Source organism: Phaethon aethereus, assembly GCF_964289735.1.
Source record: "Phaethon aethereus genome assembly, chromosome: 7".
Taxonomy (NCBI): Eukaryota; Metazoa; Chordata; class Aves; order Phaethontiformes; family Phaethontidae; genus Phaethon; species Phaethon aethereus.
The window spans coordinates 18,436,794-18,458,875 of NC_138583.1; the positions used below are offsets into that span (position 1 = coordinate 18,436,794).

At 39.0% G+C, this 22,082-nt stretch overlaps 1 protein-coding gene across 1 annotated transcript in view; it reads right to left on the minus strand.

Moving 5' to 3' along the window:
- Positions 1-22,082, minus strand: part of ZSWIM8 (zinc finger SWIM-type containing 8) — a gene marked incomplete at both ends in the record, with an annotated part of 61,525 nt that overhangs the window by 34,763 nt on the left and 4,680 nt on the right. Inside the window, 2 exons of the mRNA XM_082002261.1 lie at positions 1,065-1,159; positions 2,359-2,512. Coding sequence (XP_081858387.1) covers positions 1,065-1,159; positions 2,359-2,512 — 249 coding nt within the window. The remainder of the gene's footprint in view (positions 1-1,064; positions 1,160-2,358; positions 2,513-22,082) is intronic.

Sequence of the window (22,082 nt, forward strand, 5' to 3'; positions counted from 1 at the left end):
GGCCCAAAACTGAACACAGTATTCAAGGTGCGGCCTCACCAGTGCCGAGCACAGGGGCAGTATCTCAGTGACTATCTCCTCTTTTCATCCTCCCCAAACTTTTACTGTATGAGTCTCTTTTATTCCCTTTTTGAGGGTCCTTTACCTAAATTTATTCATGCCACTGATCACTGAGAGTTAAATACTCTGGTGCTAGCAACTAAACAGGCCATAGAAGTCTCTATCCTTCATCACATGAAAATATAGGAACTTTCCTCCTTAACATTATACAGCTTTTCATATTATCATTTCTCTTATTACAGCCAGGCTTAGTTCCCACATGCTAATTAATATTCTAACTCTGAAGCTTACACTTGCAGAAGAAACAACACATCTGCATTGGATTGACACGGCCCACCTTAACATACCAGTGTCTTTATTTCACATAATGCCCTCCTGTCTAACAGCTGTCACTGGAAAAGCCAGCTCGATATTCTTCCTTACTTCAAAAGATTTAATTAAAAAATCCAGAGTCCAATTCTTTGTTTAAGATAAGATTTGTTTCTATAAAAAGAACAAGATAAGTGAGGAGAAGCGATAAAACCCACTGTTCAGCAACAGGGATCTCCTTCAGCCAAAATACGACATAACTGTATTATTAATACAACTGTTTTGCTACAAGAATAATTAAACTTTGCAAACTTCCTCTCTGCCATACATGCGCTTTAGGCAAGGGAATCATTTGATCAGACCACTAGAAAACCAAGTTTTCTTTATCAATGAGGAACTTAAGTATTATGGAGACAAAGGCATTCTACAGAGTTTTTTCCAAAACACTGAGGCAGATTAAAGATCTAATTTTCAGAATGTTTCTGGCTTTTCACTCAGTTTCACAGCTGAGCTGATTGAGGCTGAAATAAACATAGTATTTAGCTCAAGACATTACAAAGAATACATGTGGCAAGGAGTTTAGTCTAGGATGCCAGGAAAGCTCGTTTTGAGACACAGTCATACCACTGCTGTCCCAGTGCAGATATGGCTTTGGGAATCTGAAATACCTAGACATGGAGCTGCAATGTTCTTACCTATCTGGAGAGGGTCTTTGACAGCCCTCACCCGGAACAGCTGCTCCCCTCGCTGGAACTCATCCGCACTGCCATTCGCCAAACACGAGTACAATCTACAAGAGATACACATAACATGTCGAGATCAGTCTGTTGTTTGAGAAACGTCACAGAATTATCCTCTTGCATTCTTCATTGACATGGCTTTTGAAAAATTCTTGCTATCTTCATCTTTAAGATGAAGTCCAGCTCTTTTCTGCCATTTCTCCATTACAATTCAACCACAAAAATTGTTAGTCTCTTCCTAACTGGGTTCGTGTATAGCCACTGGCATTTCTAGGAATTTCAACCTAGGGCTCTGAAATACAAATTCATTCATAGCCTAAAATTAAGCTTTTATATACAGTATAATATCAATTCAAGGTCCAGTGTTAGTATGCCACAGTAAAAACTCCACATACTTCTAGATGAGTTACTTGCGTGCTCACCTGAAGCTCTTGTTGCATCTGTGCTTATCAGAATAATTAACATATACAACCAGCTGGCTTGCTCTACTCCCCCACAGGTGATCTTATGAATTACATCAGCACTTTGAACATCACCTCCCCCACCTGATACCAGAGGTTAGATGAATGCATTGAAGAACTTTCGGGATGATTCTTTCTAAAAGAGTGTAGTATCACTACTTTGCAACAAAATTCTGAATGCACAGCTACATGGGTGGGTCTTCTATAGCATAAAAGCTTCAGCAAAAATACTTTGGTAAAAGATCTAAAAAGCACAGAGTTTTTGACTACGTACTCACACGATTTATGTGGAAACATAAGAAATATAGTTATCTCTGACTGTACCCTCTCTGATCACTGATGTACTCAGCAAATTCTGATTCTCCAACTTACACCAACAAAAGGCTTGCACAGCTTACTGAGCTAGCCCTCCCTGGCAATTTCTGAGCCCAGTTAAAGCTCTGACTCAAGCAACAGATTCAAACTGGAAAGAATACTGTGTAAGACAAAGGACAAAGCTCTACAAACTAGTTACTGACAGGCAAATTAAACGGTGCATTTATTCTGCTGTCATTTACGCACAGAACCAGCACGTGTACGTGCTTTTCCTGGGACAAATGCAGAGCAGATCACCCCGAAATAAAACCCCGTATCATAGCATATCCCACAATAATCCATCCATGTATTAAAAAATGCATGCGAGAACAGCAGAAGCAGCAAATATGCGGGACATCAAATGGACAACGATTCTCCTCTAGAGAACAGAACCTTTCCTTAAGCATCAATGAAACAGAAATTGTATTCATTACCTGATATCTTCCTCATTTTCTGGGAAACTCCAGAAGGCAATTCGAAGCTGCAGTTGCTCAGGCACTGGAGGATAAACTTTCTCCACCACCTCAAATGGAATGTGAAACGCAACCTGTTTTGCAGACAGTTCCACCAGTGGGATCACCAGCCCATCTAGCAAGACAAGAAACATAAATGCAATTAGCCATTCAGAGAACAAAACTCCTAAGAGGCTAAAGAGATCAGAGCAAGGGAACTCTTCCACTTTCTCTCTTAACTCACCAAGTTCAAGGACCCGTTTTGACAGACAGTAAAAGGCAGCACAGCAATTTTCTGAAGAATTGCCTGCCAGCTTTATGTTTGTTTTCAGCCCCCTATGGCATGCATACACCTTCCTAAAAACAGTCCTTTGTCAGGAGAGCTACATTAGCGTAGCAGACACCAGTGACTCAAACTTTGTCTCCTGACAAAACTGAAGCCATTTAGCAACACTTACGGTAACGAAATATTTTCACACATTTCTGTTACAATACAGCAGTAACCGCCTGTGAATGCCAGGTGATTACACAGGGAAGAACTATTACAGTGTGTCTATGCACAAGGAGCAAGGGAAAGGTTATCCAGGAACCTTAGTATTGCCTTTTTTGGTAACATTCAGTATTCAGCTATTTACAAGACTTAATTTCAACTAGTATTTGTTGTTTTATTCCCCTTACCACCACCTCTTGTATGATATCGTGTTTCTATTTCAAGTTCTTTACAGAAGCCACTGGGAATTCACATTTGTACAGTGCTGACTACACTGAACCCATGAGGACCTTAACTGAAGGCAGCAAATGCTTTATACAAATACATTAAATCACCACCTTTCCACCAAACTAACTCCACTTTTTAGGTTAAGTGCAGGGGAAGATTTCTTATCATCAGGCTATGGGAGCCTTGTGTTTCTGCTTCGCTTTGAGCTAGATTACACTCTATACAAAATGCCAGACCTGTCTTATCTGCAAGCACCTCACTGCTTTACTGAGGTCACCTCCCGATCCACCAGCACAGCAGCCTTGGTTCCCCCGTCTTCCAAACCCTGCTGCCAAGAGCCTAATTAATTCAGTTTCAGATACTCGATGTTATGTCTCTTCACCTCCCTAACCAGCTTCTAACACACCACTGGAAGCCAGAATGTAAACCAATCGGGCCCTCAGCTTTCCCTCCCCACCGGCCTCCAGGCAACATATCAAAGGAAAACTTAAGCCCTGATGTCAGTCAGCGCCTTCTCACCCTCTGCCCAGAGACGCCCTCAAGTCCCAACAGCTGGGAAACAGATAGGAAACGAGAGGGCTTTGAAAGTGCATGCACACAGCAAAGCAGCCAACATCCCCCCCAGTACTGAGCAGACCTGCCAAATGGAAGGATTACATAAATATGGAGAGAAAATACAGTTTTCAAACATCCACATTTGTGATTTTTTTGATTGCAGTGAAATGAGATGCACTAGGCAGCATTCCCTTCTCCCAGATAGAGCCAGTCTTTTACTGTCAGAATTGTTTCTCCATCACCAGTGACTTCTGCTCTGTGTTACAGTCAGAGCCTCTGTTTTACAGTGCTATAATCCCATACACAAATGTGAGAGAAGCAGATTGTAAAATGAACAATGATGGAAAAGTGGAGTGTCCCTTTCTTTACAGCTAGCAGATAAACAAGATTTTGGCAGAGAAGTCATCTCATTTTCACTTTTGACAACCAGAACAGGTGTAAAGCTTTCATCAAGTCACTAAAAACACCCTACTTTTAATTAGTCACTAAAAAAAATTTACAGTTTTTTATTAGTGCAACATAGTCAACTTAAATATTATCGCTGCTACCACAGTAATAGTAGATACCACAGAAAGTACGAACTAAGGCACTTTAATACTTGAAATTACTCTGAGCATGAAAGGAGAGGTGTTTAGAGGCATTTTATCCAAGTCTTTCATCACACAATACTAGAAAAAACAACCTCTACAAGGTACAAGACTCAAAAAAAATTTCAGTACTGGGTGAGACATCTGCACATTCTTCAAAAGCTGCAAGCCTGCAGCCTGGATGGTATTCCTTTTTACAAGCATTTGGTGCTGGGTATGAAGGTTAGATTAAAAACGCTAAAGACAGACCGAGCTGACAAAAAAGCAGCAAAGGAAAATGCATTCTGTTTATTATTCTATCAGTACACCTTACTCTTAAAAATATTTCACTTTACTGTTGCAATGGACTAGGACACACATACAATCAGTTACTAGGTCTCAGTGGTACCAGCAGAGAAGCACTGGTACTAGGAGCAGTAGCATGGTCATTGCAATTACTCTCCAACCTCTCCATTACATAGTGCAACTGTTCTCTTTCAAGCTAAACTAAACTAGCTCAAGAAAAATACTTCGACAAATGTTACTGAAATTACCTCTCCTGAGAAAACACTTCTTCCAAGTGGGAAGACAACATGAGTCCTCCCCATTTGCTCCAGTGCAAGTCCAGCACAAGTCAGCCAGCTTGATTTTAGCAGTCTCACACAGAGAGCTAAGGTAACAGGCTGACTTTGCATTGAACTCATTAACTGATTCATCAGCTGTACTGTGTTAGTAGTAATCAGCAGCAGACAGGTGGCCAATTATCTGGCATACCTATCATAACCCACAGGCAGGTATCCACAGCACACAGCTTAGATGTTTTCAGAATAAGGTGAAAGCAGTAAAACCTAGTGTGGGGGGAGAATCTAAAAAGCAATAATCTTATCTACAAGACCATGCATCTTTCTAAAATTTTCTATAAGGAAAAAGAGATCTGGAAAAGAAATAGTAGAAAATAACTGAAAAGTAGAAAATAATTTTTCAATGATACTTTAAGGGCAGGCGAATTCACAGTAGGTAACTCGGCACACAATGTAAATATTAAAATTCAGAAGTTAAACCGTCCGAAGTTTCAAGGGGAGGTCCGCTACGTAGCCAAAGTGAGACACTTATCTAGAATGTAAAGTCAGCTGGACAGTCTGAGTTAGGTGCTTAAATTAGACTGAATACTCTCCTTTGACTCCTGAACAAAGAGAGATTCATTCAAAAAGTTTATCTCTAGATACACAAACCCAGGGTTGGTAGATTCATATTTACTTGTATCAAAAGGTATTATCAATAAAACAGACTAAAGATACTCCCAGGTTCTATAATAAATATATTTTAGCACAAAAAAAGGAAAAGTCTGCTAACAAAGAAAAGGAGAAAGCATCGCAGCTTCTGCTCAGAAAGCAAAGATAAGGGCAGCAAGGAAGATTGCAAAGTTAATATAAAAAATGGTACAGTGGTGAAATCAAAGGTGTAATACAAAATTGACAAATCTGCTAGAAAAGTCTATCTAAGGGAGAAGATCATTTTAAACTGTGAAGCAAAACTAGCAGGAATCACTGCTTCCTCTTGGGAAGCAGACATGATGACCCAAGCAGAAAAAAGGAAATATTTGAAGTCTTGGAAGAATAAAGTCACAAGCAAAGCATAAGCAACCTCAAACAAGTCTCACTTACAGGTTAAATGACCAGCAAAACCCAAGTCAGGAAGGGGTTTTGAGAGGCCGAATAATCTATACCTCCTACCTAAGAAGCAGGATCTATATCTAGATTCTAATATCTAAACCATTCTGAATAAATCACGTCTCATCTACTTACTGCCGTGTGGAACATGCAGCTTTGATGAGAACTATCCTACTCTTTTTCATACTGTTTTATGTGAATTATAGGTTTGATTTTTATAGCCATTTTATAGCAGATAAAATTTTAGCATAGACATAATTAATGGAACAACAACAAAACCCCTAAATGCAAAACAGCCAAGACAAGCTACGCACACAAACACACATTTTCACCAGTGGAAACAAATTCTGTGCCAGCAGGGCTGACTGGCACAGGGATGCATGTGTAGCTACATTGCTTAACCCTTCCTAATATAGAGTAGGCTGTAACAAGCTGCAGCAAACAATTATTCATAAAAACAGATAATGTTCAAACTGAGGTATTATTCCTTTAGTACAATACTCGAGTTTCCATGATAGATAAAGAGGAGAAACTGCTTGAATAATCATCAAAATACGGACCATGAGAATATCAAAGAGTTATTTAATGGAACGGAAAGAAAAACCAACTGGGCCAAGCACTGAATGTATTTGTTATCTAATTACATTATTTCCCTTGGGTTACTGTCATTTGACACACCTCTCTGAAAATAAATTCTACATACAAGGGAATAAATACAAATGCAAGTGAACAAGTCTCACAGCAAGAGATAAGACACAGTGCAAAGACAGGATGCATTGCTTTTGCTATATACACCTTAAGAAAAATAGCATGTTAATTTGCATTACCTTTTTAGAAAGGAGTCTCTAGCTTTGATTTTATAGCTATCCCTGGTCCCCATCTCACATTTCCTCTCACCTTTCCCACTGGCTTCAGTCCAAAATGTAACAGAGCAGAACAAAGTAATTTAACTATACACAGAACACGGAGATGAAGAAAATAAAGTGAAGCACTTCTGATATCAAAAGCTAAAGTGAGGAGGACAGTAAAACCAACAGGAAATAAGCAAAGTGCAATCTTGACCAGTGAAGGAAGTATGTGCATGGTGTCATAAAAACTGTTTTACAAATCTCATTTAAAAAATGGTAAATATTACACTGCGTTTTACAGGATTTGCCATGTTGAAAGCCAAATCTGTTACTGTAGAATACACTTTAAGCATTTCTGCTTGTTTTGTTTTAGTTAAGTGCCCATCAGTAAAATGCCCCTTGACTTAAGTCAGTGATATATTCTCTCTCTGATACCTCTTAAAACCAAAAAGTCTTGAGAACTCTAAAATATGGGCAAGCAGAACAAGCATTACATTTAACTATAACTCACCTAAATCACAACTTTTCAAAAATATTTGGTTTCTTATTGTTTTCTATTTTTTTTACATTTCCTTCTAAAATTCTGCTGCTGGTTTTACTTCATTCTCTTGTTCCTTTTTCCTTTCTCGAAATTATTCTCAGAGTTCATGTCTTTAAGAAGTACGTGCCAGAGAAATATATTCCTTCAGGTCTCAAACTCTGCAAGAAACATCAGAAAACTTCACCTCTGTCTTGAACTCTGTAATATTCAACGATGAATGCTCTGAATGTACTTAAAAAAACAGTGTCCCAAGGTGAACGTTGTAAAATGAAACATGAACTTTTTAATTAAAAATGTACCCTTCATTTCAAATAAGTTAGAACCAAGGTATTTAGACCATTACTTATACATCTTTATTTGTTCTTCTTCCATTTTACCACATAATCAACATCCTATGAAAAGGAACATATGTGTTTTTAAAAATAAACAAAATTCACTTCTGAACTGAGAGTAAAACACATGGTATGGAACAGAAGCATGTTGCAAAAGTCTGAAAATAAGATATTTTATCTTCCTTCAAAAGCATTTCTCATCCAAAGCTGCATCCACAAGGCTCCTTAACTTCAGTTCTCTTTTCAAAGAGGCATTCAGTTAAGAGCAGAACTGATTCAACGTGTCACAGACACACCACCACCAATCGGTTTTCTGACACATAACCATTTTGCCCAGGCAGGTCCCAGCCTTACGAAGTCATCAGAAAGGGAGTATCTTCTGAACTGTTGAACTAATAGACTTGCAGCCTATGTAAGCAGTAAGGGTATACATTTCTGTCCACTTGCTGGTTTGTGGCTTTCAAGTACAAACTTGTGGGCTCGGTAGCTAATTACTGTCCCATACAATTTCCCAAAATTCAGGCAATATTATTAAAAAACACAGCACATCTTTAATGCACTAGTACATAATACACAGAAATGGTGGAATATTAAGAGCATCCTTGAACAGTCTTGGGATCACAATCTTGGGAGTAAGTCAGACTAAGCACAGTTAAATGTAAGCTTCATGATACAGTCACAAACAGGACAGCTATGTTTTCAAAGATGTAAAGGAAAAGTTCTCCACCTGAGTAAAGAGATATTGCAGCCACTCTAGTCTGTGCCTGTAAGACTTGGAACGTATGAACACTTTAGTGGGAACATATGAAGTATTGAACCACAACCACCAAGCTGCAGAAGGAAACCAAATACTTAACATTAAAAAAGCAACTGAAATAGCTAACATAATTAAAAAAAAAAAAAAGGAGGAGAGAGAGATAACATACAAGCTCTTAAAACAATAGAAGCATTCACCTTTAAAGACTTATGCTAAAACGGACCAAAGTTAGGGGAGAGAGTATTTGGGATAGAAGAGTTCAAACTAAATTGAACAGCATGAGAAACGTCCATTGTAAAGGCTCACAGATGAATTGCTGGAGCAGCTATTAAGCTGTACCATGTAGTAAAAGAAAGTTCAGCTAGACACATGCCAAGAGTAAACTATCTAAAAAAGCCCGTTAGATGATAATCAAGACGCCCTCTTTCAGGCCTGTACTGATTCTTACAATTAGGAACTCATTTCCCTTCAAAAAATCATCACTCTCTGAGTTGTAGATGATCTTTTCAAATCACGCAGCTGGTCTCAGTGGTGTTCGTAGTGGACACATACACACACACACACACATCACAGATTGCCTCAGCACAACTGGAGCTAATGGTGCTCTTACGGCAGAAGCAGACATGTCAAGTACTGAACAGGCACCAAGAATGAGCTTTCTCGCCCAAATACATGAGAAGAAACCAAACTGACAAGCTGAGGGGTGAGGACCCCCACACTGAACTAAGACCCTGCGATGTCAGACCCTGGCAGTTGAACGGATACAAGGAGCTGCCCCCGTACCCAGTCCTGGTCTAGCTTGACTATGTGCAAAATGAGGCATTTGAAAAGCTTAAGACACAGTGCAATATTCAACTACTGACTCCCAGCTGTCTTCAATTAGCATTCCTCTGCTTCAGATGAGTAATTCCATGCCATCTTGTACTGAGGGAAAAAACCCATCACGTTCCTTGTAAAAAACTAGCAAACCACACTATTACTAAAAAGTAGGAGTTTATTTTCCTTTTACAGATTAAGGAAACTGATGCAAAGACACACATTCTGCGTTCCTCAAGTATTCAAGCAGTGTCAGTCTTAAGAAAATAAGCAACTCCTTTACACTGGAACACCTGCTGTGCCAAATCAGAATAAAGTTTCAGCTATTTGTTTCTCAGATACTACCCACTCCAAACTAATTCCCACGGTAGCCTTTGCTGGAATTCATCTGTGCAAGTTTTTCACATTCCGTGACAGATGAAGAAGGTTAGATAAGATAAGATACGAACAGGGATCAAATGATGGAGAAAGGATGCTACAAATGCTGCTGTTGTTGATTGTTAATCAAGCTTGCTCGGAAAAGATGACTGGAGGGAGCATTCTGACTTGAAGACTCTTTTGGTTTTGTTTTTTCTCAACTTTTTTGCATTTTTAGAACATTCACATACTCGTAACAGGTTAGCAAGCGCTGCTAAACTGATCTAGCAAAGCAGCAAGGACAGGCCACTGTAATGCAGTCATCAGGTATTTCAGGCAAAGTTAGCCACAGGAAAAACTCTAAAAATATGGCTTTCTGCACTATGGTTTTATGGCAGGATGATATTCTCACTATGCAAGAATTAAAAAAAAAAATACATACACACACACATATATATATACACACACCTTTTTTTTAATAGCTGAAACATAGCCTTAGAGAGAACTAAGTGACCAACAAACTAGCAAAATGCTCCAGAGAACAAATGAAGATTCCGTTTGAATCACTAGTACATTGATTTGCTCACAGGATAAATCAAACGAAAAAGAACTATCAGGGTTACTTGGTTATATTTTTCTGTCCGTGTAATTCACCTCTTTAATTTGCACATTACCCTTCTTACTGCCTGTAATTAGTGCAGAACTCTCAGGAAGGAAAGTTATCAACCAAATATGTGGCTTTTTTTTTAAATTTAGGAACAGGTCTGCTTCACTTGTTTGCTGTTTTCTTCCTCCTCCTCCACTGCTACTACCCCCATAAGCTTACTAACAGCATTAAAACCCTAATGAGATCTGTGTTTACAAGACTTTCTTATACCTCTTATTTCCTCAACTAGAGTTATACAACTCTATCTGGATCCCATAACCATTTTGCAGCACTGACATTACACTGAGAATAATGTCACAGCTTAGCAAATGCAGAGATACATAAGACCATGTTGAAAGCAAAAAGAAGAATTGGGGGGAGGCCTACATCAGCCCTAACCCACAGAATGACATTTTTATGTACAAAACAGTTGGGAAGACAAATAAGCAGCAGAACTTTTTCATTAGCGTTTACTGGATAAGACTGATGAGATTCATAGCCAAATCCATTAAAAATACAAATCCCAGATGGGCAGATTACGGTCCAGAATTGGAAACCTCATGCTTAATTGACAAACTGCAGCAACTATTACTACACAAATTCCATTACAACCATCACAATAACATTTTAGGAATGGCTTTTTTTTTTTAATCCAATGCAAAAAGGTTTGTTTTATCACAGGAGGGTGTCCAATTCATCTCCAGTCTCCACCACTGACAGCAAAAGCCATAGCACAGAGTCAAATTTCAGCTCAATTTGATTTTTGAAAATTGCTTAACACTACATCACAAACAGCTCATACAAGTAAGTCAAAATATTTAATGGCTCAAACTATCTTTTTGTTGCTGTATTTACATTTCCCTTCAAAACAAGAGTAGTATATTATTTGGCTGACTGCATAAACATATCTTGACATGATGACTTCTGCCTCCAAGATTAAGACATTTTAGGAAGCAAGAATTGGTTTCTTCTATAAGGCAGACCTTAAAATACATCAAAATAACAAAAAAAAAAATCCCTTCATTTTTTATTTGCACACAATCCCTGTAACTTTGCAGAATACAATACTAAATCACACTGTGTATTTGGAGTGGATGAGTGGGGTTGTTTCTTTCAAGTGTCGGTAATTTTAAACCTGTTAAGGCTTGCAGTTCCCCTTCTGGTCATCTGAATTATTAAAAAGAATATTTCTGACAAACCCATTTCACAATGGTTTTCTACACTCACTCTCTGCATGCGTACAGAGATTAAAAAAAACCAACCAAAAACCAGCTGACTTAACTTTGCACACCTGGGGAGAAATGGCATCACCATTGTGCTGGCATCAAGCATAGAGGCTGCATCCCAAAACAATTTTTGTTAAAGAATCTGAACACCTAACTGAGGAGTGATTCCACATACTCAGGTCAACTCTTGCTGTTTCAATATTAGACTGAGTTAAAAAGTCTTTTATCTTTATGTTATTATTTTTAAAGTTACATCTTTTAAATCATAAAGCGTTGGAGTATTATGTGAACTCCTGGTGACACTTCCACAAGATTTCGTGAGGCATAAAAAAGCCCTACAAAAAGAAAGCTGATGAGGCTTTATAATGCTAAGCAGTAACTGATTAGAGGACTAAAACTTAGAATATACGTGATGTGTGTGTACAGTCCAAGAGTCCCAACCCACTAAGAGTTTAAATCACTAGGAATATGCCAAAAATCCCACAGCCGTGTCTCAACTTTCCCTACAGTAATTCATCATTTCTTTCTGTTAGCAAAAACTTTCTACCAGTAGCAAAATCTTCCGCTGCTGTGTAAAGTGGTCATGATCTAACTTCAGAAAGGCTTTCTTTGAGATGCTCTAGTTCCCAGTGCCCCACCTTTTAATGCTAAACCAATGTTGAAACAAGCAAGCAGACAAAGATGAATAGTAGGGGTTCTTACATTAGCCTGCATAGCGCACACCAATATATGCAGCGTTTACTTTCCCTGAATTTCTAGAGATTTGTGGGGAACTGGTGCCTTTTTCTTCCCACACTCTCTCCAAATGAGACTTCTCCCCTGAGAATCAAACCTCCCAGCCCTGTGCCACACTGGATAAGAATGTGAGACACATGGGGAGCGAGTTCAATGTCCTCTGACTGCCAGAGACCAGCTACTCAGATCACCTTGTCAGACAATCCAAATACAACTTTGTTTGGAAATGTCCACAGAATTATTCAGAAACATTCTTTCATCCTACAAAATATCAGTGTCTGCCATAATCCGACTGCAACAACAGCCAGCACGTATACTGTTACTCTTGTCACAACTTAATCAATAGGCAGAAATTACAGTTTAACCAAATAATGTAGTACTGGCATTACCAGGGGAAATTTGGGGTGCTTAGTACTGCTGAGCAGACCTATGCCAGCAGAAAAAGGCCAATGCTTTCTGCTACGGGACTTTTAAGAAAATGACGCAAGAAACAGCTCCTCACGGCAAGAGGCTACAACATATGTGAAGACAGAGGCAAACTTCTCAATACACCTTCTTGGAGCAGCTGCTTGCTTATACTACTCCCAACTTCACCTGCGGTTTCCTGTGACAGCTAGAACACTTTGGCAGGCAAAACATCTGAAGGAATCTCTCTTCAGAGCAGCACAAGATGTTAATAAGAAAAATAACCACCCCTGTGGTGTTATTCCTCCTTTCACCACCAGTAAACATAACTAAAGAGTTTCAATATGCCCAAGTAAATCTTAACTGCCAAGCAGATAACCTGCTGTGTAATCACCCCTTAAAGGTCCTCTTGCAATTAGCAGACAGAAGAAGAGCTGCACGTCTGAAAACTTTTCCTACACTCCAAAGGTCAGCTGGCTAAAGAACAGATTTCCCTTCTTTCCTTCCAAACTTGTCTTCCTTAGGTCCTTAAAGCATCATAGCTACAACACTCTTACTGTATTAGAAACGAGATCTCTAGAAAAAAAACACTTGAATCGAGTCTTCAGAACTTCAGGACAAGGCAAAGGTGGAAAGCTACAAGCTATATTTGGTAACCAAAAAGATGCTTCATGGGAGAGGGAGGGAAATAAAGATGCAACCAAAATCCATGCTTTGGTTTCATGACTCCGGGACAGAAACACCAGCACATTACTCCATCACAGAACTCAAATTCCTAAGTTCCTAGTCACCTAAATTCTGCCTCACAGTTCACATAAAATTTTGTTGCAAACACGCACAGTGTACCTACAGAAAACATCTGCCCTGAGCAAATGTCAGAACCTCTCCAAGCACAAGTCAAATCCAGATCAGAAGTGTGTATTTTCCATTTAACTCACAGAATCACAGAATCACTAGGTTGGAAAGGACCTTCAAGATCATCAAGTCCAACCATTAATCCAGCGCCACCATGTCCCCTAAACCATGTCCTGAAGCGCCACATCCACATGTTTTTTGAACACTTCCAGAGATGGCGACTCCACCACCTCCCTGGGCAGCCTGTTCCAATGCTTGACCACCCTCTCGGTGAAGAAATTTTTCTTAATATCCAATCTAAACCTCCCCTGGCGCAACTTGAGGCCATTTCCTCTCATCCTGTCACTAGTTAGTTGGGAGAAAAGACCAACATCCTCGTCACCACAACCCCCTTTCAGGTAGTTGTAGAGAGCGATAAGGTCTCCCCTCAGCCTCCTCTTCTCCAGACTGAACGACCCCAGTTCCCTCAGCTGCTCCTCATAAGACTTGTGCTCCAGACCCCTCACCAGCTTCGCTGCCCTTCTCTGGACACGCTCTATTGCTTCTGCTATGCAGTAACTGTGAGAATCTTCTGCACAGGGCTGCACTGATGAAATTGGAGTATTCGATGTTATGTTGATGCCTTACACCAGATGAGTTCTATTTGTCTCTTCATAAACTCTGCAAGAGTAACATGTCAGTAAGCTCTTTTCTTAACTCTTACCACTCTAACATGATTGGGATCCCAAAACTGAAATACCAGCATTAGGCAGGCAATGCAGCATTCACAACTCAACAATCTCCTCTAGAAATTCAGTCAAGAAAATTCTTAATCCAACCACCTTTCCATTTCCCACTCTAAAAAAAGAATTCATTTAAAAAAAAGAGCAGCCTGGGCAAGCAACAGACAGCTGCTAGAAATCCTAAAATGAACAGCAGATTTTTGTAAAGGAAGACAGACAGTGCTACAAAACACTGTATTCATGCCAGTGCTGGCCAAGGTTTCATGACAAATTGGGCAGCTTGCATTCAGAATCACTCTACAGCTGATCAAGCAGATCAGCTTCAGGCAAGCCATTTCCCCTGCACTGCTACTCCTCACACTCTCACCCCGTGCAGAAAGCATACTGCATAACCGGGATTGTGCATTCAGAGCACAGACATCAAACAGCTCCCGTTTCCTGAAAGCAAGGCTCACTACTACCAATTATTCCCACTTCTGCTTCACGCAAGGTGTTTTAAAAGTTCAGAATTCAAAATCATCTCAGTGGTCTACAACAAAAAAACAAGCTACAAAGACCAGCACAGACCAGATATTTTTCTGATTGTAGACGATAGAACGTAAACACAAATCAAAAAATCAGACTGCATCACAGCTGAGGATCAATCTCTATCGAGAAGTATTGATATGTTTTCAGACACTGAAAGGAAGTCCTACAAAACACCATGCAACCTCTACTATTTAATGTGCTGCTCTCTACCATTAGTATCCATCCTTAAGTATTACATGCAAAATTAATCTCTAACCAGCTTTTTTCTGGTGTCTAAATCCCAGAGCAGTATCACTTGGCCTTGAAACAAATGCACTGGCAAATACTGAAGAGCTGCATTACTGAGCATATCAGAATGAGATCAGGCCAATTTTGTTGGGGCTGACGGGAAAGTTATTGTCTGAAAAGAATAGATCGAGGATGAGGCATTCTCACCTCTAGGGTAAAAAAAAAAAAATTAATTAAACATCTGTCAGGATCTAAAAGAAGATACCGCCTCTTAATATCACCAACAGGAAACCATTAGAGATTTAAAAATCTATTTCATGGTCAGGAGTCAAAAGAAGTTAGATATCTAAATGCTTTTGTAAAAATCTTACCTGACTCCTCTTTTTATCTCCTTGGGATCTGTAAAAATCTCCCCAAATCTAACCCCAGGTCTATGGCCCTGTGGGAGGTTACAGAGCCCACTCAGCGATGTCCTTCAATTCTAGGTTCTCCCACCGCAGTCCAAAGGTGCAGTATAGCAGTCCCCGACCAGCCTGAACCGCTGCTGCAGGACACAGGCTTCCAAAGCCGGCAGTCCCTAGTCCCCCTCAAGCTCTCACCCCACAACAATCACATTTCCTCCTGCTCAAAGGCATCTATCTGATCATTTCTTAGTATCCTACAGTTGGAGAAAGTTCCTCCTCTAACAAGAAATAAATTCTCTTCCATTTCCGTGGCATCACCTAGACAGAGAACAAAAGGAGGGGGAAACAGAACTGGGTACCACGGAATATATGAAGCAAGCAGGCAGCTACAGAATGTTTACAGAGGAGGAATTAATTACAAGTATGTCTATCATTTCTCAGTGCACAAAAATAATAACAAAAGCAGCACTGGAGGACTGTGAGGCCCTGATTAACTTCAGTCCGTTGCATGAATTTGCTTAGGCAAATGCATAGTATCTCCCAAGATCTCTCCAACATCACAAGACTGAAGCAAATTCAACCATCTTCTGAAAATTTCCACAGACACCGAAACATTGAAACACTTGCTGCTCCTAACTAGCCAGGGAAAACTAACTCCCTGTCCTTGAGAAGGATAAGCAGCTCAGCTGACCCCATGCACTACTGCTTTAAATGCAATCAATTAGTCAATGAAAACTTCCAACGGCATTCCGGGTCAAATACAACTAACTTCTCTGTGTCAGATCACCTTCTTTTCAAGCCACCCATAAAAGTTACATGCAGGTGTACGGTACCAATATTTTCACCTGGAACTCTGGTAAACAAATTTACAGCTGCATTTCCCTTTTTCTCCCATCTCAGCATTTACTGACCTAAATATGAGGTAGGAAATGGAATTACATGCAATATGCAGCAGGAACTGTAAACAGCTCAAGAGAATTACTAAATGATGCCATATAGACTTCACAAAGGTACTAGATTCTCAGAAAAAGTTGTCATTTAATTTGTACACCTATTAATTACACACTAACCCACCAGCAGGACTATCACGAAGCTTAAATGTCAAATACTTACCAATAATTTTTACATCAGCAATCAGTATTTCCTAAAAGCACGGAACTTGGGCATTCAAGCCATCATCAAGCTATTCAATTAGCCTCTAACATGGATTAACAAGGATTTGTGTTGGTACACTCTCTACAGGATGAGACAGATGCAAATTTACCAGGTAAGCATTCCAGTATAGGGATATTAAAAAAAGAGAAAGATTAAAGGGTAAGTCTTGAGAATCACAATTTGTGATACACAGTCAGGCAATTGTGAACATATATTGAGAACAGTAAACCTGAAGTCCTACAAAGACCAGAAACAAGATGTGGACAGACTCCATAAGGACATACGATACTCAATATTCACAGGTTTGGCAAACTTTTCTGTACTTCAGAGAAGAATCTTGTTCTGTCACATACATTGAAGAGATGCCGGTAAGAACGTCTTGGCTGCACATAGGCATTGTTTTAATGAATATATCTAAAAAAGAGTCCAGATGGTAACTTGACTACATTCACTTTAAGGCCACCTCACTTTTCCTTTAGTTCTGGCTGGGAAGACATGCTCAAAGCAGCACCTTTAGAGATCTCAAGCCTAATGAACAGAAAAGCTACAATTAACTTTTTTCCATTAGTATAGTTGGTGGGAGGAGGGAAAGAACCATACGAATTGGATTTTAAAACATTGCTGTTTTCATTTTCAGATCACCGCCAATGAATTACTCATGTTTACCAGTATTTCTGGATGGCAAAGAATGACAACCATCTGCTTAAATTTTGAATCTCTCTAAAGAGAAGAGGAAGGCAGAATTGGTGGCCCAGGTGTTCACCTGCCCACTGCTTCAACAAGTCACCTCTTAAATGTCTTGACTTGGGATGAGAAAGTACAGCTGGATGCCTTCCTGTAAAGACGCTCATTGCTTGCAGACAAATTCTGGGTAATACTTCTTTTATTACACTACCTATTTATATTTTTGTAAAAAATATGGACTTCTTACTCTATACTGCTTTTGGTCTCTAACCTCCCTCTTTTTCATTCCCTCAAGTCTATTCTCCCCTCCAGCATCCAGCTTTTCTCCCACGAAGGGACAGGATTTCTTCTGAGGGCAGATTTGTTTCTTCCTCCATCTTACCCATTTATCCTTTCTTCTATAAGCCAATCCTTATCCCATATGAAAAAGAAGCTTGAAAGCTCTACTATACATCTCACGGCGACAAACTAAACCAAGCAGACAAAAGAAAGGCATAAAAGTCACTGAGACATCAAGAAATAACACTCAGGTCCCCCTACTTGCAGCAACTGAATGAGGAAGTTAAGAATTTGTTTAAAGACACTACTCCTGCAATCTTTTCAGGTTTCCCTCTTCTGTGGAGAGAGAACGTCTTAACTTCCGAATTTTTTCAGTGCTAACCACACACCAGTAGACATTTAGGTAAATACAGAAAAATCAACACACGGATTTTCCAGTTGTATACATCTTAAATGTGTTCAACCTTCTCCTAATTGATACTGGTAAATATTGACATTTTCTCCTTTCTTAGGTTTTTGTTACAGTGATCTAGAAACACTAGTAATGATTCATAATAGCAACAATATTTTGTTAAAACCAGATACTTTTCACAGCATCTCCCTTCTCAAAATATGCAATTCCAGAAGTTTTTAAGTAATAAGCATATCACAGCTTGACAGAGCTCCCTTGTTTCATTCTTTTCAAAGATAGTATGTTTCCAGCTGTATGGAAGCAAATACAGATGAACTAAACATAATCAAAACAGCAGAATTTCCACAGGCTTGCCCATAACATTTAAAGCACCATCAAGAAATGTCTCAAAGACATCACTTTCAGTATTTTCTGTTAAAAATGCTACACGACTATCCACAGCCTTGCCAGAACGTTACTGCCATTCTACAGGCAATAAACAAAGAAGAAAATATGCATCAAATACACACAAATTTGAGAAGTATGATAATCATCTGGTTGGTAACCCTATACTTATTGCTCAACACTACACAGCTTCAGAGGAAGTAACTTAGAAATGTGTGATACAGTGTTTTGAAATTAGAACCAGTACTTGAATTATTTTGTATATTATACATCACTGCTCTTTAATCTTTAAAAAAAAAATTCTAGGCCTATTTTAGCTAGTTGATACATATGTGCTTTGAATTTTACGTTTGGAGGGTTCGGAAGGGTGTACAAAACAGGAGGGAGGAAAGACATTAATACAGATAAAGTGCATTAAAATAAAGTCAAATAAATAACTTCTAGCCATGACACTATTTTTAATTACTCTCATAAATGCCTTACGGTCTTACAATTAGATAGGTGACAGAAAAAAGTTGTCTGTCTAAAAAGAGCAATGAAATCTTAAAGACATCCTTGCACTTTAAGGGCTAAAGAATAAATTGGTTTTGACTCTTTGGAAATGTTACCTAAAAATATAACAACAAACAAAAACATCAAATTAATTATAGGTATTCTAAATAGCCAAACATTTACTCCAGAAGTTCATTAAAGTATGTAAAACATCTTTTGAATCTGTACATTCCTTTCTTCCTCTGGAACAAAGTACTGTATAATAACTAGGACAACAGACAATTAAGAGGAGATGGTCTCTGCTCCCAGTTTTATAATCTGCGTAAGAGACACTGTTCAAACCACTGATATCCATTTCTGTTCCCTCAAAGGTATACTGGGGAGGTAAAGGGGCTTTTTCCCTGCTTCTTAAAAAGACTACCCTATGATCTTTGCCAATCCATTGGGGGGGGGCGTAATTCCCTATTTCTGGTTTCATATTCCTTACTCTTAACATTTAACTCACTGTGTTATCCTTTCCTCAGCATACTAGTGAAAATTATATTACTCGGCAACCACAGACTATGAAGAACTTGATGTGGACAAGAAAGCTCTCTCCTATTCACTAGACTAACATTAATACATAACACATTTCCCTTCAAGTCTATGTGAGTTTAAAAAGATGTAAGGACACCTCTGTCATACTCACTAGCTAGTAGGGTAACTTAACTATTTTTAAAAACCTAGACATCATAACCAAGCAAAGGTTCATAAACTAGGCTATACGAAAAGGAACTTTCTTAAGTTACCCTACAAGAAAAAAATCCATTTGCGTACTTAAGCCTCCTCTAATCCTCTACCAACTTTTCATAGTAACTGAAATTACTGAATTTACCTTTGCTTAAAAGCTTCACCATAGTTATTACACAAATGCTGCAAAACAGACATTGATTCGAGTATGTACCACTTCGGAGAGGCAAAAAAAGGGTCTGGCCACAAGCCAACATGTGAGTTTTACTTCTACAAATCATACACAGATTAATTTTTACTTTGGGTATGCTGTATTTGAAAACAGCCATTCCTAGGTTTGATCAGTTCAATTCTTTTCTCACTACTTCTTTTCTCACTAATGCCACAAGTAATATAGACTGTACAAAAGGTGCTATTTTTCTGCATATAGATTATGCTACGGCTTTGTTGCTGTTCCTCAAACTGAACTGGAACTCTAAAGTGTCAACTGGCACATTAAATCACATTTAACTGATGGCTCTTCAAACATACAGATCATGCCACTATATTAGGACTAGAAGCAATCACCAACCAGAGCAGAGAAGCACAGAACTGACAACAGCCCAACACAGTTCATGAAGTTAGGAGGACACCTGCACCTATTGAACAAGCCTGCCTGGCTTCTTGAAATTTCCCATCACTTTCTGAACTCAGCAACTCACAAAAAAAAATCTCTAACGGTGAAGTGAAGAGTCACAAAGATTCACCCATGTTGTAGGACATTAGCAAAAAGCAGACCCAGAAAAGGCAGGTTCTGAAATTGAGTAATCTGCCTAGAAATGAAGATGCATCTTAAGAGTAACTAAGCTCTAACTTTAAATGAAGATGCATCTTAAGAGTAACTAAGCTCTAACTTTAAATCTTCCAGGGTTTTCATCAGGTCAGGAATTACATCTACATGTTCTGTACTTATGCGAACACCTACATGTTCTAGAATCTACCAGGAAAAAAAAAAAATCTGGTCTCCTTTGCTCCTGGCCTTTATCAGCAGCACTCCAAAAGCTGCAGCAATTTTTGGTTTTTTTGTTTCATTGCCCACTGCTGATGGGTGACCCCAGGTACGCAGGAGGAACACAACTCAAAACACAAGGCTCTCTGTGGTGGCTTTAAGACACACAAAATTAGTCTCCTGCCTGCTCTTCCTGCTTACAGCACCAGATCATATAGATACTCAAACACATTAATTTAACAAAGAAAATAACTTTTGGTGCTAGCATTCAAAGAAGTGACATAAGCAGTACTTCTAAGCATGAAAAAAACCACTTTTAAGCATGAGAAGAAAAAGCTGTTTTAACATGTGTTATTCTGAGTAGACTACTCAATGATCAAAACACATTTGCATTTCATTGGAGAATTACATTTGCCCGGAGAAGCACACACTTCAAACCTGAAGTGCACCTTGAGAGAAATCCTGAGATGTTTTGTCTTCACTTCATTTTTACCTCGGGACAGACAGGTAAAAAATAAAGTGATAAAAATAAAACCCACTTTTAGGCAATGAAGAACAGGTCAAAGAAAAAAAAAAGAGGGAGATAAAGGAATGGATAGGAAACAAAGGGAGAGCACAATCCAGAGTCTAGGATCAAACCTGAATCTTTATCCTTGCTTCCCCAGAGGTAAACATGCCACAGAGAAGAATAACCCCTGTAGCTACAGTCAGCCTGAAATACAAATAGAGCATCTGTGATCTCTGGTCACTCTGCAACACAGGGATCTCCTCAAGGTGAAAGGAAGGAGAAAACAAACACAAAAAGAAAAATCCATGGAAGCCAGGAAGAAAGATCAGTAGAAGGATCAGACAGGTGAAAATAAGACACTTCCCAGTAGAAAGATGAAAAATTAGAATCGGGAAAGAATGTGCAAGACTTCTTGTGAGGGAAAGAGAAGCTCATCTAAAGGAAAAGGCCAGAAGACCACAAAAGAGTTAGAACTGGATTGGTCATTTAAAATCTCAGTAGTAAAAAAGCATCTTTTCTCGATAGCTTCTTTATGTGGTTTCTCCAGCACTCACTTCTGAAGAGCGGGGTACACACATTCAATTACCTCAGAAAGGAACCGGAAAATGCAAATGAAGCGACAAATGTGTGAGAGTCATTCAACTTGTCATCCTTCCAAGAGACAGAAGTATTATTGCATTGTTAAACTACCTTTTTGTTTAGTAGAAACTTCTAGACAGCTTCTGAAACCTGCATCCCAGCTCTGAAGCAGTGCATTTAATTATGCCAATCAGTCTTGATAAATGACTGTCTCTAGAACTTCTCTGTGGTATCTTCAACTCTGAATCAGTGATTCCTTTGCACTTTGTATTACAACACAGTAAGTCCCTTCCTCAACTTGAACTTTTGCTTCTGCTATATAGCAGGTCAACATCACCAGCCACTATGAAATAGAGTACAAAAGCAGGTGAAATTCATTTACTAGGTTGAGAAAATATAGAGGAACCTATCTTTCACTAGCAGCTAAGCCTTCACTTTCATGTTAACTTTACTCTTTGACACCTGATCTCTGCTTATTTGATAAGCATTTGTGATACCTTCTCATCAACATTTATATTTTTTAAATTCTGTTGCTTCTGTAAAGAAACTCATTAGGGATCTATGCAATACTTTTGCTCAACAGTTAC